This window comes from Lynx canadensis, chromosome D1, assembly GCF_007474595.2.
Source record: "Lynx canadensis isolate LIC74 chromosome D1, mLynCan4.pri.v2, whole genome shotgun sequence".
NCBI classification, from domain to species: Eukaryota; Metazoa; Chordata; class Mammalia; order Carnivora; family Felidae; genus Lynx; species Lynx canadensis.
The window spans coordinates 105294993-105309258 of record NC_044312.2 but is presented as its reverse complement, the minus strand read 5'-3'; the positions used below and the strand labels follow the sequence as shown (position 1 = coordinate 105309258).

At 54.4% G+C, this 14266-nt stretch overlaps 1 protein-coding gene across 1 annotated transcript; it reads left to right on the top strand.

Annotated features, from left to right (window-relative positions):
- Positions 1-3531: 3531 nt before the first annotated feature.
- Positions 3532-14040, top strand: PRPF19 (pre-mRNA processing factor 19). Its single transcript, XM_030332649.1, has 16 exons — positions 3532-3749; positions 5434-5583; positions 5770-5846; positions 6578-6719; positions 6803-6876; positions 6996-7058; positions 7923-7964; positions 8089-8163; positions 8493-8568; positions 8728-8837; positions 10154-10309; positions 10434-10503; positions 10734-10819; positions 11167-11337; positions 11481-11586; positions 13520-14040. The coding sequence occupies exons 1-16, from the start codon at positions 3731-3733 to the stop codon at positions 13615-13617; spliced, it is 1515 nt and encodes a 504-aa protein (XP_030188509.1). The 5' UTR covers positions 3532-3730; the 3' UTR covers positions 13618-14040.
- The last annotated feature ends 226 nt before the right edge of the window (positions 14041-14266 follow it).

Here is a 14266-nt window from a genome sequence, read left to right as displayed (position 1 = left end):
CGGACCCCATTTCCACACACACAAAAGCAAGATTGTGAGTGATCTCTTGGCTGGTTTGTGATTCTAGGCACTTTTTTCTTCATCCCTCTTGACCTCAGCTGTTTCAACTTTACTATCCAGTCCTAGAAGTTCTAAAATACCGTTTCACTTAACAGTGGGGTGTGCAGCCATCTTCCTCTGGACCCTCATTAGTCCCTGCATCAGCTAAGGGTCTCTTCCAGAACAGGCTCTAGCAGCACCCTGGGCCTCACCTTGTAGCTTTTCTAACAGTTGCAATTTTACATTTGCTTGTGAGATGTTTCTGATCTGTAAGGACTGCCAATCTCCCAGACTCCTGTGCAAGAAATGTAACATTTTGGGGCACCTGGGTGGCTCAGTTGGTTAAGTGTCCAACTTCGGCTCAGGTCACGATCTTGCAGTTCAGGGGTTTGAGCCCCATGTCAGCTCTGTGCTGACACCTCAGAGCGTGGAGCCTGCTTTAGATTCTCTCCCTCTCTCTCTGCTCCTACCCGGCTCTCTCTCTCTCCCTCTCTCTCTCTCTCTCTCTCTCTCCCTCTCTCTCTCAAAAATAAACATTTAAAAAATGTAACTTTCCCCCCCGCCCCCCATGACAAGTCACTTTCTTTTCAAACCTTTTCTATCTGAGCAGTAGAAATAATCTCAGACAGGTGCCTGGGTGGCTCAGTCAGTTAAGCGTCCTACTTCAGGTTGGTGAGTTCAAGCCCCGCATTGGGCTCTGTGCTGACAGCTCAGAGCCTGGAGCCTGCTTTGGGTTCGGTGTCTCTTTGTGTCTGTGTTCCTCCCCAACACGCACTCTGTCTCCCTCTCTCTCTCAAAAATAATAAACATAAAAAAAGAAGAAGAAATAATCTCAGTTCTTCCCACCCTTAGTCTTCAGAGTGTACACACTGGAAAATTCACATGGGGCCAAAGTGTGGGGGCGGAGGGTAGGGGCAGTCATCTAATCCTCACTGTCAGTTAACTGCATTGTCTTACCTGCTCTTCTGTTACTTTTCCACACAGGCTGCCACTACATCTACCTGGGAAATGGAGCTTTTCTGGGTTGTTGGCCAATATGTCCCTTTAATTCCCAAGTAGCAACAGCCATGGCCTAGGGTGTATAGAGTTCCTTTCTCTAGGATCCACCTACAGCTATGTATATATACCCCCCCTTCTTTTCTTTCTTTCTTTCTTTCTTTCTTTTTTTTTTTTTTAACTATGTCTTCCTTCCTTCCCTGCCTAGGGGATCTTTACCTCCTTTGTGGGAGGTGGAGATTGGGAGGAGTGGGGAGGAATCTGGGATCAAGTTCTTATCTGTAATATTTACTCCAAAATCAATTTCCCTATATCCTTTCTAGCCTTTGAAATTCACAAGGCTTGAAAGGATTCCCTGTTTTCTCCATTCTTCAGCTACAGCCGTAAGTTCTCCAATATAGGGATAGCTCTGCCTCTGCTCACAGTGGTATCTCTAAGACCTAGTAGTGTGTCTTCCTGGCACACGGTAGGCACTCAGTAAGGATCATTACTGGCTCTCTCTTTCTCCAGTCTGTCCTCCTCCAACCCGTCCAGTAAGTGTCTTCCAGAGGAAGCTTTTGGAAGTGTAGTTATCACTCTGCAGCTCAGCTGCTGGTCAGCTGCCAGCCCCAAGTCGAACTGCCTCTGGTTCAAGGCCCTGCCTGAAAGGATCCATTTTATTTCCTACCACATCCAAAGATGCAGGATGCTTGGCTTGACGGGCAGCCTGTCATTCAACCAAGGACAGTTATGAAGTTCCTGCTGTGTGTCAGGGGCTGTGTTAGACTCTGAGAAACAACGGTGACCAGAACAATGACGGTTCCTGATATCACAGCATTTGCCGTCTAGTGGAGAACACAGATATCAAACAGATACTTGTAAACAATGATATAAGTAAGTGATTATAGCTACCAGAATAGCTTGGAGAATTACAGGGTACTGTGGGGGACTCAACTTGAGTCAAGGGTCAAGAAAAAGGCTCCAGAGGAAGTGCCATTTAAAATGAGATTGAAGTTTCCTTTGGAGGCAATAGGAGGGGAGGAGAGAGGAGGGAGGTGTGCCAGGCACAAGTAGTGAAACCAGCCAGAAGGAGTAAGTTTGAGGACTTGAAAGGGAAGCTGGAGAGAAGATCAGGTGGTGGAGGTCAGTAGGGGCTAGATGGTACAGGACTTGGGGGCCAGTCTTCTCTGCCAGGAATACTCTCCCTCATTCAGGTCTCAGCAAAAATGTCACCTCCTCAGACATGCCCTCCCTGAATACCCCTCGTAATGCAGCCCATCTCTCCCATCCACACCACTTTCCATCCGTCTTTCTCTGATTTGTGTTATTCTTGGCCCTTACCACTCTCTGGAATTTTCTTCTTAGAGTTGATTGTCTATGCCACCCCCCTCCCCCAAAGAACGTAAGCTCCAAGACAGCAGAAACCTTGTTCGCCATCACCATTTGTATCTCCGGTTACCAGAGCAGAGTCTGGCACGGAGGCACCCAATCGATATTTGTTGAATGAATGAAAAGCCTGAGGAATAGCAGAAATAGATTTTTCATGGAAAGGGGATCACTGGCTGTTCTATAAAAAGTGGATTAGAAGGAGGCTAGGCTGGAAACAAGACCAATTAGGATGCTATTTTACTGCTGCAAGGGAGAGATAATAGTGGTTTGGACAATCTTGCTTGGCTTCAGGGATAATGATAACAAACATGAACGCGTGTATCGTACTTATTATGTGTCAAAGTACAAAGCACTTTTTAATATTAACTCCTCACAACAACCCTGTGAGTTAGTTCAACCTTTGTTATTTTACAGATGAGGAAATTAAGGAGAGAATGTCATACAGTTTGCTAGCTGGGTGAGCTGGGATTAGAGCACCCATAGGCTGGCTTCAGAGTCCAGCTGTCCTGCTTTGTCTGGATCCCTTATAGTCCACACCACGTGTTCTGTACATGATTCCTTAATCTTATCTTACAGGTATCCACTTAGAACCGACAGATCTGAGCTCTTCCAGCCTAGCTAAGTCGTGCAGGAAGGGGCCGAAAAGGTGATCACTTGCCCAAGATCACAGCGCGAATTGGTAGTAGGGGCAGGACCAGAACCATTTCTTAGCCAGTGCTAGTTTCTCGATCCCTCTGTATCCGCGCTTTCTTCCCCGGTCACCTAGCAGTGACTTTCAAAGGGCAGTCCTAGATACACCTGCCTCAGAATCACGTGGAGTACGCCCTGAAAATACATACTGTCTAAGGCAGACCCCGGGAATATGCATTTTAACAAGTTCGTCAGGAAATTCTCATACGCTAAGAAGTTTGCAAGACGACGGTCCCACGGACCAGCGCAGCGCGGGTCTCGACAAAACCTCGTTCCTCGCATTGGCTTTAAATTCCCACTGCATTGTGGGAAATGTAGTTCCGACTTCGTGTCCGCCCCCGGGAGCGCTTTACGGAAGGAGCCGAGCCTGTCCGGAAATGGCCGAGTATTCCCTGGCGGGCCCTTTCCTGCCCGGCTGCATTGTGGGAAAGGGCAGTTTCCGTTAGGTGCTGGAGGCTGAGGCGCGCGACCGGCCGCAGCCCCACGTGAAGCTCTACGCGAGCATCGCTCGGCGGGGCCGCTCCCCGCCAGCCGCGGAGCGTCCCGGAAACAGCGGGGGACCGGAAGCGGCCCGCGGCGGCGCAGAAGCGAATCCCGGAGCCCGGTGCCAGGCGCCTCGGAGCGCAGCGACGGCGCCATGTCCCTGATCTGCTCGAGTGAGTGTCGGCTGCGGCCGATCGCGGGTCGCAGGGGGCCGGAGCGCGGAGCGGGAGGAGCTGCGGGCCGCTGCGGTGCCGGGGTCGGGGCGGAGGCGACAGCAGGGCTCCCGGGGGGCAGGGCGGCGGCTTGTCAGCGCCGGGGTCCTCCTCCTCCTCAGCGTGGGGTGCATCTGCGCAGCGCTTCACAGTTTACATAACGCCTCAAGTTTATTGTCGCAGACGTCACTGAGGCCAGCCACCTCGTTTACGCAGTGAACTGAGGCCTGGATGGAGGGAGCTTGGTGCAGGGAGACAGCTGTGGTGTAGGAATCGGGCTTGTACAGGACCTCCCTTCCCGATTGGCTTTGTGATCTGGCGCAGGCTCTGGGCCTCAGTTTCCTCCTCTGCAGAAAGAGGGCATTCATTTGCACGGGCTGACGCCGGAGGTCCCGCGCGGGTAGTCAGAGATTCTGCAGTTTGCGAAGGTCACACAGTGAGTTGGAGGCAGTGACAGGGCTGGAATCCAGTTCCCTGGCTCCCAGCCTCAGGCTGCACGGCCACCAAACACAGCGCACATTTATAAAGCCTTTTGGTCTACGCCCCGCTTCCAAGTCTGTGATCTCATTTTATTCTCACAAGAATTCTCCAGAACAGATGTGACGATCCGGGTTTTACAGATGAGGATGCAAGGCTCAAGGAGAGTGTCGCATGGGCGGTGGGGCTAGTTTCTCTGCCCCCTGAATCCATGCCTTTTTCATGCCTTGCGCAGTCTTTCCTTTTGGTATTTTAATGCGGCGCGCATCGGTTTTGCATTCTCATTGTTCCGTCAGGTTACGAGATCATCCCTTTCTCTGTTTGCTTCCAGCTCTCCAGCCACCCCCCCCTTCCCCGCCCTGCTCTTCTCGGAACCCCTCCATTAATCCAAAAACAGGGAGGAAGGGAAATGAGGGCTAGAAAAAGGAATCTTTCATATTAAAGAAATTGCAGCTTGCAGAGTGTTTTCTCGCTGGTTGTCCCCTCTCTGTCTTGCGGAAGGTTCCCCCCCCACCCCCCACCCCCATTCCCAGCACCATCCTTCCTTTAGATGTTTACACGAGATGTTTACTGGGTGCCTGCTGGGCATCTGCATTGTACTGGAAGTCAGAGACCAGCCATAATCCCTATCCTCAAGGGGTGCATCGTCTACTGGGGCCGGCATGTAAATGATACCTCTGTTGGGGGTTGTGAGGATGAGTTAATCAATGGAAAGTGTTTACAGTCATGGGTGGCACCTGGTAAACACCACGTAAATGTTTCTTCTTGTTATAACACTTGTCACGTTGCTGTGTGATTTCTTTGTCTATTAATCCACCAAGGCTCTAGGTAGAGATTTCAGTGGCCGTCTGTATCTGTGTCATAGAGCATAATGGGTGCCGAAGCATCTTTGTTCCAAACAGAGATGGGTGGGGATTATCGACTGCTCTGTAGGTGCGTGACACATCGTAGTCGCGCAGAATCATTTGTTGACTGCCTGTCAGGAGAGCGATGGAGAAGCTAGTCGTGTAGCCGTACAGATACGGGGGCGCTACAAAACTGGTTGTCACGTCCTGCTTTCTGTTGAGTGTGGGGACATGTTTTGTTGGGGCCAGTGGCCTGTGAGGCATCCCCTTGTCCCAAGGTCCCTTTCACCACCCCAAGCTCACTGCCTGCCTTTTCTCCACAGTCTCCAATGAAGTGCCCGAGCACCCATGCGTGTCCCCTGTCTCTAATCATGTTTATGAGCGGCGGCTCATTGAGAAGTATATTGCGGAGAATGGCACAGACCCCATCAACAACCAGCCCCTGTCCGAGGAGCAGCTCATCGACATCAAAGGTGCCCGGTGGCTGGCCTCCGTCCAGGGCTGTTGTAACTCCAAGCTTGACAGGGTGGGAGGTGGCGCCGGCCCCCAGAGAGGGAGATAGTGCTCTGTTCACGCAGGCTGAAGGGGAAGGGGGGGGACGGGGAGAGGAAGAGTCCCCGCCTTACGGTTCTTCGCATCCGCTCTCCCTCTCTTGGCAGTTGCTCACCCCATCCGGCCCAAGCCTCCCTCCGCCACCAGCATCCCAGCCATCCTGAAAGCCTTGCAGGATGAGTGGGTGAGTCCCTGGAAGGGAACCGACGGCTCCCTACTTGAGGAGGGTGGACCACGGCACTAGGACTCGGGTGGGAAGGACGGAGCATCGTGTTTTGTTTGGAGGGGCAGGACGATCATGGAGGAGGAGGCGGCCGGTTGTCGAAGTCGCACAGGTCCGGGGTCCAGGTTTAGCTCCCTTGCTCACTTGCCACGTGTCCTTGGGCACCTCGCTCCGATGTGAGTGCTGGGTTTCCTGACCGTGACAAGAACTTGGGCCGATCTCTCCGGGTTCGGGGAGAATTAGAATAAGGTTAGAGTGTCACCCTCGTGACATCACGGACTTGTCTCATTTGTGGGTGTATCCGCAGCGCCAGGAGCAGCACCTGGTACTTAGTAGGTGCTCTGCAAGATGAAGGAACGAATACGTCTTGAGCGACCGTCTTGCACGGCACCCGACACAATGAGGGCAGTCCTAAACATCGGCAGTGGCATTATTACCCCGACACGGGGTGGGGGGCGGCTGCGTGGCACTGAGATTTGCCAGTAAATCAGTGGAGATGGGGGTGGGAGAGAGCCGGCTGCCACTCCTCTCGGCGCCCCGTGTTGGCGTGGGGCAGGAGCTCCGGAGCGGCTGCCAGCGCACGCACGGTCCCGGCCGTGGAAGGAGGAGGCCGTGTCCTCCTAACCTGGCCTCTCCTGCTGGGTGCTCCCTGACCCTCCCCACCCCTCACGGTGGCGTGTCCCTCCCCCCAGGATGCAGTCATGCTGCACAGCTTCACTCTGCGCCAGCAGCTGCAGACGACCCGCCAGGAGCTGTCCCACGCGCTCTACCAGCACGACGCCGCCTGCCGTGTCATTGCCCGTCTCACCAAGGAAGTTACTGCTGCCCGAGAAGGTGCAGCCTCCGCCCCGCCACTCCCCCCTCTGGGCCGGTCCTGCTTTGTAATCCCCCGTTTCTAACGTGTTCTTCTCTCCCAGCTCTGGCTACCCTGAAACCCCAGGCCGGTCTCATCGTGCCCCAGGCCGTGCCGAGCTCGCAGCCGAGTGTCGCGGTGAGTGTCCACCCCTCCCCGCCCGTCAGCAGCCCCTGGTGTGTGGGGTCTCACGCGGCTGTCCTGCAGGAGTCTTTGGCGTTCTGTGCCCTCCTCACCTCTACCTCTCTTGTCTTCAGGGTGCAGGCGAGCCGATGGATTTGGGCGAGCTGGTGGGAATGACCCCCGAGATTATCCAGAAGGTGAGTTGCTGGAGGTCACTTGGTGGGGATGGGTCAGCCCTCGGTCCCCCCCGCCGTCCGCCTTGAGTGCGGTGTGACTAGAAACACCGTTCCGTGTGTGGCTCGGCAGAGTGGTGCTGAGTGCGGGCTCGGCCCGCACTGCCTGCGTTCGTGCTCTGAGGTCACCGCTGACAAGCCCAGGACCTTGGGCCGACTCAACCGACTCCATGTCCCGTTTCCCTTCCAGACCGAGAGTAAACGGTGTCTATTTTCTAGGCTCGTGGAATTTACAAGATTGTAGTTACTGGTAGTGCAGCTTGGGGCTCTTACTGTTATCGGGGTTCTTTGCAGGTCGTAGAACGCTTTGTTACACGTTTTCGAGGGAGACAGGACAGATGGAGAACCTGAGGCTCGGATTCAAAGGCAGGCTCCCAAGAGGCCGAGCGGGCCCGATTCCAGGGCCAGCGCCTCTGTCGTACTCACGGCCTCTCCTTTTGTCGGAGCTGCTCGTTTGTGTCTTGTCCGAGCACTTTCCCTGCTCAGCTTGCAACCTCCTGGTGCACACATGTGAACTGGGTCTGGGAGCCCTGCACTGCTGGCTCAGGTGCTCACTCGGCCATTTGTCCCCTCTGAGGCCTTGGGCAAGTGACCTTACTCCCCTGAGGCTCAGTGTCCTCCCGCGTGAAGTAAGGTCATCCGCACCCCCTCATCAGGTTGGGGGGAAAAGTAAGCGGAGGTAACGCACGTGAGCCTTTAGCACAGAACTCGGCAGATCGCAGGTGTCGGTGCCACTTGTGAAGGCCTAGATGTGACCGGCGTCCGGCGTGCCGCTGGCCTGGCAGAGTGCTTGGTCTCACGTTGCGCCTGTTCCCCTCTCTTCCCCAGCTCCAAGACAAGGCCACCGTGCTGACCACGGAGCGTAAGAAGGTGAGTCCTCCAGAGCCAGGAGAGGGCCGGCCGGTGGAGGCGGCTGACGCCTCAGGGGAAAGGGGGCTCGCCGAATCCCGCACTCACTGCTGCTTTTGTGGGGGGCGCTTTTCCTTTTTCTCAGAGAGGGAAGACTGTGCCTGAGGAGCTGGTGAAGCCGGAGGAGCTGAGCAAATACCGGCAGGTGGCATCCCACGTGGTGAGTGGCCAGGTCCCCGCTAACTGGGAGGCGGGGTGTTGCAGCTGTTGCTGGGGTGGGCGGGCCAGCGTGGGGGGGCGGGGGGGCTGTAGAGCTGCCTGGGGGCCCCGGCCACTGCGTCCCAGGGCTTGTCTTCTTGCCCGGGGTTGGCTTTCCCAGTAGTGCGGCGAGGGACGTGCCGCCTCCAGGCAGAAGGCCAAGCGCAGCGGATAAGGAACAGAAGTCACTCTTGTTCCCCTGGGCCCGGGGTGGAAGTGGGGGCGTTGCGTGGCTTCGTGGCTGGCCTCGGTTCGGCCGTGACTGGGTTTGGTGTCGCGCCCTCCGCTCAGGGCTTGCACAGTGCCAGCATTCCTGGGATCCTCGCCCTGGACCTCTGCCCTGCCGACACCAACAAGATCCTCACTGGTGAGAGCCGGTCTGGCCCCGCGGGCCGAGGCGGGGCGGGCGGCAGGGTAGGGGCACTCTCCTGTCCTCTGCATGGGCCTGGGGGCAAAAGTACCATCTTCAGCCGAGGGACGCGGGTGGGCATGACTCACCGTTGGATCTCGTTTGGGTCCTTTCCAGGAGGGGCGGATAAAAATGTTGTCGTCTTCGACAAGAGTTCTGAGCAAATCCTGGCCACCCTCAAAGGCCATACCAAGAAAGTCACCAGTGTGGTGTTCCACCCTTCCCAGGTAAAGGATCCTGCCAGTCACCCTGGGTCCCTCATTCCTGCGCCCTGGTTTCGGTGGTTTAGGGTTGCAGACCCAGTCACCCAGCGCCGTGCCGTGTCCTTGTGAAGTGAAGTGGGCCCGAGGAGGAGCACTGAGCCTCCAGAGTGGGCCCTTCAAGGCCTTTGTTTACAGCCGTGGGTCGCCCTGTCCTCCGTGCAGAAGCCCCTAGAGCAGTGGCCTTCAGCCCAGGGAAAGGGAGGAAATGAGAGCTGGAACAAGCAGACTCGTAGGCACGTGGCGCGTTAGGAAAAGGAAGAAAGTCCTGTAGTGTTTATAGTACAAACTATGGAAAACAAAGCTGAGCAAAATCTTAACGTATCTGGGAAGGACAGGTGCGTCCACGTTCCCATGGTCCTGCGGGGTCGGGGGGAACTTGACATCAACCGTTGAACATGGTGCGGGCTAAAATTGATGGAGTTGCTGGTTTAGAGGGTACAGGCGGCCTTCAGACCAGATTAGTGATATTGTGGGATTGGAGTCTTTAGGTCTGGGACGGTTTGGGTCTAAGACTGTAGGATTGTGGCTGGGTCTGTGCTTCCCAATTAGCCTCTTCCCTGTCCCTTAAGGAAACTAGAAATAGGTGAATACTGTGGATTTTTCATAAAACTAAATGTTTTTAAAATGGGAGTCACTCCTTTCCTGCGGCCAGGTGTTGATAAGTTGTTTCTCTTAGGAAATCGTGTCGATGAAAGATGGTAGTTGTTTTTACCTTATAGTGTTTAATGTCCTAACCCAAATAATTGGTGCGTGTACACGGTGGAAGTTCTCTCTCTGCCCCAAATCTTTCTGAGGATTAACTTGCTCCTGAAATCCTGGAGTCTGTGATGCAGCAAAATAGGCCCTTGCAGACCCTCACAGACCCTCTGCTGTTCAGAAGTACGCTGTTCCTGACCATAGCCATTAGCTAGCTACATGTGTCTATTTGAACAGAGTGAAATAAACTAAAATAAAAAAAACTCAGTTCCTCAGTTGCACCGGTCACCTTTCTCTCTCTGGTACTAGAAACAGGGCGTGGGAGATTGCTGTCTGTACAGTTACCCTTCTCACCACTAGACAGTGAAGCCTTCTCTTCTAGGCCAATGCTGTTTGAGTTACCATTTTAAATGGCGTTTACCATTGGCTCTCACGCATCACCAGTTGGGTGGATGGTTCTGGGCAGGACAGGCCTGAAAGAGAAGCAGTTGTTGGGCTCATGGCCATCCCCACCCCCCTGTTGTAAGACTGTTGGGGTCGATCTCTTCTGCCTCTGATATTTTGCCTCTTGGTTTTCCTTTTAGGAGCTGGTGTTTTCTGCCTCCCCAGATGCTACTATCAGGATCTGGTCGGTCCCGAATGCCTCTTGTGTGCAGGTTGTTCGGGCCCATGAGAGCGCAGTGACGGGCCTCAGCCTCCATGCCACTGGGGACTATCTCCTGAGCTCCTCCGATGACCAGGTGCGGTCCCAGCCCAGACCCTGCAGAGGCCTGCTGGTCTCCAAGCTTGAACATCCGGGGAGGAGGGAACACCTTCCTGTTGGGCACCCACTTTCTTACTGGCTCGCTGTCTCTATTTTTTTAGTACTGGGCCTTCTCTGACATCCAGACAGGGCGTGTGCTCACCAAGGTGACAGATGAGACCTCTGGCTGCTGTAAGTTGTCATAGAGGCACTGGGCTCTGTCTGTCCTTTGGCTGCTTATCATTTATTTATATGTTTTACTTAATCATTTGCTCCTTTGTTCTTAAGATTTATTTACCACCAGTGCCGGCCGGGTGCCAGGCGTTGTACCGGGCACGGTGAACAGTGTGAAGAGAGGCCCCTTTTGCTGTGCTGGCCTCTCCCGTGGGCTCTGACCACAGCTCCCTGTCCCTCCCCCACAGCTCTCACCTGTGCACAGTTCCACCCTGATGGACTCATCTTCGGAACAGGCACCATGGACTCGCAGATCAAGATCTGGGACTTGAAGGTGGGACATGGCAGCCTCCATCTGAGGCCCAGGGTGTGAGCTCGTGACTATGCGGTGTGATAAGTGCCAGTGGCACCCGGTCCTTGGGTGTCCCAAGGGCAGAGACACGGTGGCTGTGTGTGTGTTTGTGTGTGTGTGTGTGTGCGCGCGCGCGCACGTACCTGTGTGTGATGTGATGGATGTGGCCCGGGGTCTTGGGCTGGGCCATCTACCTCTGCGATTCCTGTTAGTTGTCCTTCCCTAAAGGACGGTGGAGGATGGCTCAGAGGTAGGCATCTGGCGAACTCCCCATTTTCTCCGGGTCGTGACCAGTGGGTGACGTTGTACCACTCGTCCTCCACCTGTAGGAGCGCACCAACGTGGCCAACTTCCCTGGCCACTCGGGCCCCATCACCAGCATTGCCTTCTCAGAGAATGGCTATTATCTGGCTACGGCGGCTGATGACTCCTCTGTGAAGCTCTGGGATCTGCGCAAACTTAAGAACTTTAAGACACTGCAGCTGGATAACAATTTTGAGGTGCGCCCCCTCCCTTCCCCAGCTCTGTCGGTTGCCTCTCCTCACTTGTTGATTCTTCAGTGAATCAGTCTAAACTGCTTCTGTGCATCCCTAATTGTCCCATAATTTCTGTTCTCGTGTGACCTCTCTCCTGGTTCTGGCAGGTGAAGTCACTGATCTTCGATCAGAGTGGTACCTACCTGGCCCTTGGGGGCACAGATGTCCAGATCTACATCTGCAAGCAGTGGACAGAGATCCTTCATTTCACAGGTAGGGTCTGACTCTGGGATCCTGAGGTCTCCGAGTGTCCTGGCCCAGAAGGAAGAGGGTAAATACCACGAGGTTAGGAATTTCTAGGGAGTAGGCCTGAGTTTGCCTAGGCAGCTTTTACTCCCTTCCTGAGGCGATAGAGTTTAGTGGCTAAGAAACTGCACTCAGGAGTCAGACTGCGGGGCTTTAAAGGCTGGCTCTACCCCTGCAAGCTGTGCGTCGTTGGACAAGTTACTTTGTCTCTCTGGGGAACGATAATAGGGCATACTCAGTGCGGTGAGTGTGTGAGGTTTAGCTGAGTTTTTATATATATATAGATATACACGTGTGAAGTCATGTTTATGCACATAAACGTATAAACAGATGAAATAGCTGTGTACTTACACACGTACACATGTGCATAAATAATTAGAACCGTGTTTGGCACGCTTGTTTCGGATTTGCCATTGTTCAGCATTGTGTCTTTGTCTTCTGTGGGATTGGAGCAGTGACTAAGATCCAGGCTTTGCACTAATGGAATTTCCAGTCAGTTTAGGAAGGTAGATGTGGGATGAGTTTACAAATAATTACTTGATTGCAATTTGTTTCTGAAGTTCATTTATTTTGGGGGAGAGAGCGCTTGTGCGGGTGCAAGCGGGGGAGGGGCAGAGCGCGAGGAGAGAGGATCCTTAGCAGGCTCCACGCTTAGCACGGAGTCCGACACGGGGCTCGATCCCACCACTGTGAGATCATGACCTGATCCGAAGTCAGGAGTGGACACTTCAACCAACTGAGACCACCCAGGTGCCCCTACTTAGTTGCGATTGTAAATGTCAGAGAAGAAAAGCATAAAATGCTGAGACTGCGGATAGTAGGGCTACTAACCTCCTGATAGTTGCGTGGCCCTGGGTACGTGACGTCCTCTTTGAGAGCCGTAGCTTTTTCATGTTTTAAAATGGTCACATTGGCACTGCTTTGCAGATGGTGCCAGCTGGTGACACAGAAATGGCTTGCGTGGTGACAGAGTGCCTGCTGCACACTTGGGTGCTGAGTGAATGGCAGCTGTTAGCTGTCTTTGTTGATGAAATTCTCATCCTCATTAGCACGTTGTGGGCAAGACCCAAGATGCTTCTCCCACCCCCGTGTTCTCCTGAGCCCGGCTCGGTGTGTGTGTTCCGGGGGTGCCCAGGCCTAACTGGAACCCTTCGTTGGGCTCCGGTGTTTCGGAGTTGAGCCGGGTGCAGCAGTGGGCCGGAAGCACAGCCTGGGCTCTGTAGTGGGGGCTCCAGGCGTTGTCCTAAGCCTTCAAGGAATTTGCTCTGATGCTCCTGAGCTACCCCAATCCAGCAAGGCACGTCACCCAGCCCCTTCTGCCCTTGCTACAGCCCTGCCCTGTGCCGGGGGCCCAGGTTCCCTAAGTCGGAACCCCCTGAGCTAGGACAAGCTAACGGACGGTTCCGATTATAATATAAGCAAGGAGTTGGAACTAAATATACGCTATAAATAAATACGAGTCAGCTGAGCACTGAGGTTTTAAACCGAACTGAAAACTCAGCCCAATTTTTAAAAATAAGGTGGTGAGAAGTGGAAGAACAAGACCATGTCTGCTTGGTCTGTCCCGCCCTCTGCCGGCTCCCAGTCAGTTCTAGGACTTGAACCGCGCAGAATTGCAGTTGCCCCAAAAGCTCAGGCAAGGAGGAGTGACGTTCCTCTGTTCACTCACCCCACAACAAAAACCCGAGTTGTCGCTGTGTGCCAGGCGCCGAGTAAGGCCCTGGGGATGGATGTTATGCAGGCTGGACTAGCGCCCTGCTCTCGGCAGCACGAGTCCACTGGGAAGTAGCGAGCACTGACCCAGGGAGGGCTGGACAGACTGGGAGTAGATCATCAGGATCCGCACTCAGACCCGAGGGGGAGAAGCCTTCTCACCTTTGCCTCTCGTCTCTCTCCTCAGAGCATAGCGGCCTGACCACAGGGGTGGCCTTTGGGCACCACGCCAAGTTCATCGCTTCAACGGGCATGGACAGGAGCCTCAAGTTCTACAGCCTGTAGGCCCTGGCCCTTCTGATCTGGGAGCTGGGCCTCATCTCAGTAGAGGGGTAGAATTAGGGTGGGGGGGTGGGGGGAGGAAGGGGAGAGACTAGCGGGGGAGGGGGGGGGTCTCTGGGGCGGGACATTCACATCATTTCACTCTGGTCCGGGTGGTGACCTGAGAGTCACGGCGGCGGGGACCACCCTCATCCATGCAACCTCCAGGCCTGACAGGAAGGATCATGGGAGGTAGAACTGTCACTCTCTGAAGGCTCGGGTCGGAGCCCAGGGCCTCTCCCCTCATGGCGTTCATGGAGTGTTCCAGTTCCTGGGAGATGGGGAGAGGCTGAGCCAAGGGACGTGTGAAGGGATGGGCATGAGGGCTCTTGCAGGTTTTTGTAAGCAGTGATTTAGTTTCATTAAAAAAAGAAAACAATAAACCTAGCACCTTCCTGTGTGTGTCTGTAAAAGGAGCCTTAAGCCGGGACGGTCAGGGGGAGGAAGCACGTTTGCCAGAAGGATTCTTTCATGCCCCTGCGGGCCTTGACCTTGGGTTTCAGAGGATCTCCTGTCACTGGCACCGCCACATCTTTTCTTTGTGGGACTGGCTTCCACAGCAGCCCAGAAGGGAGGGAGAAACAGCCTTTTCTTGCTGGTGAGGAACTGTGAG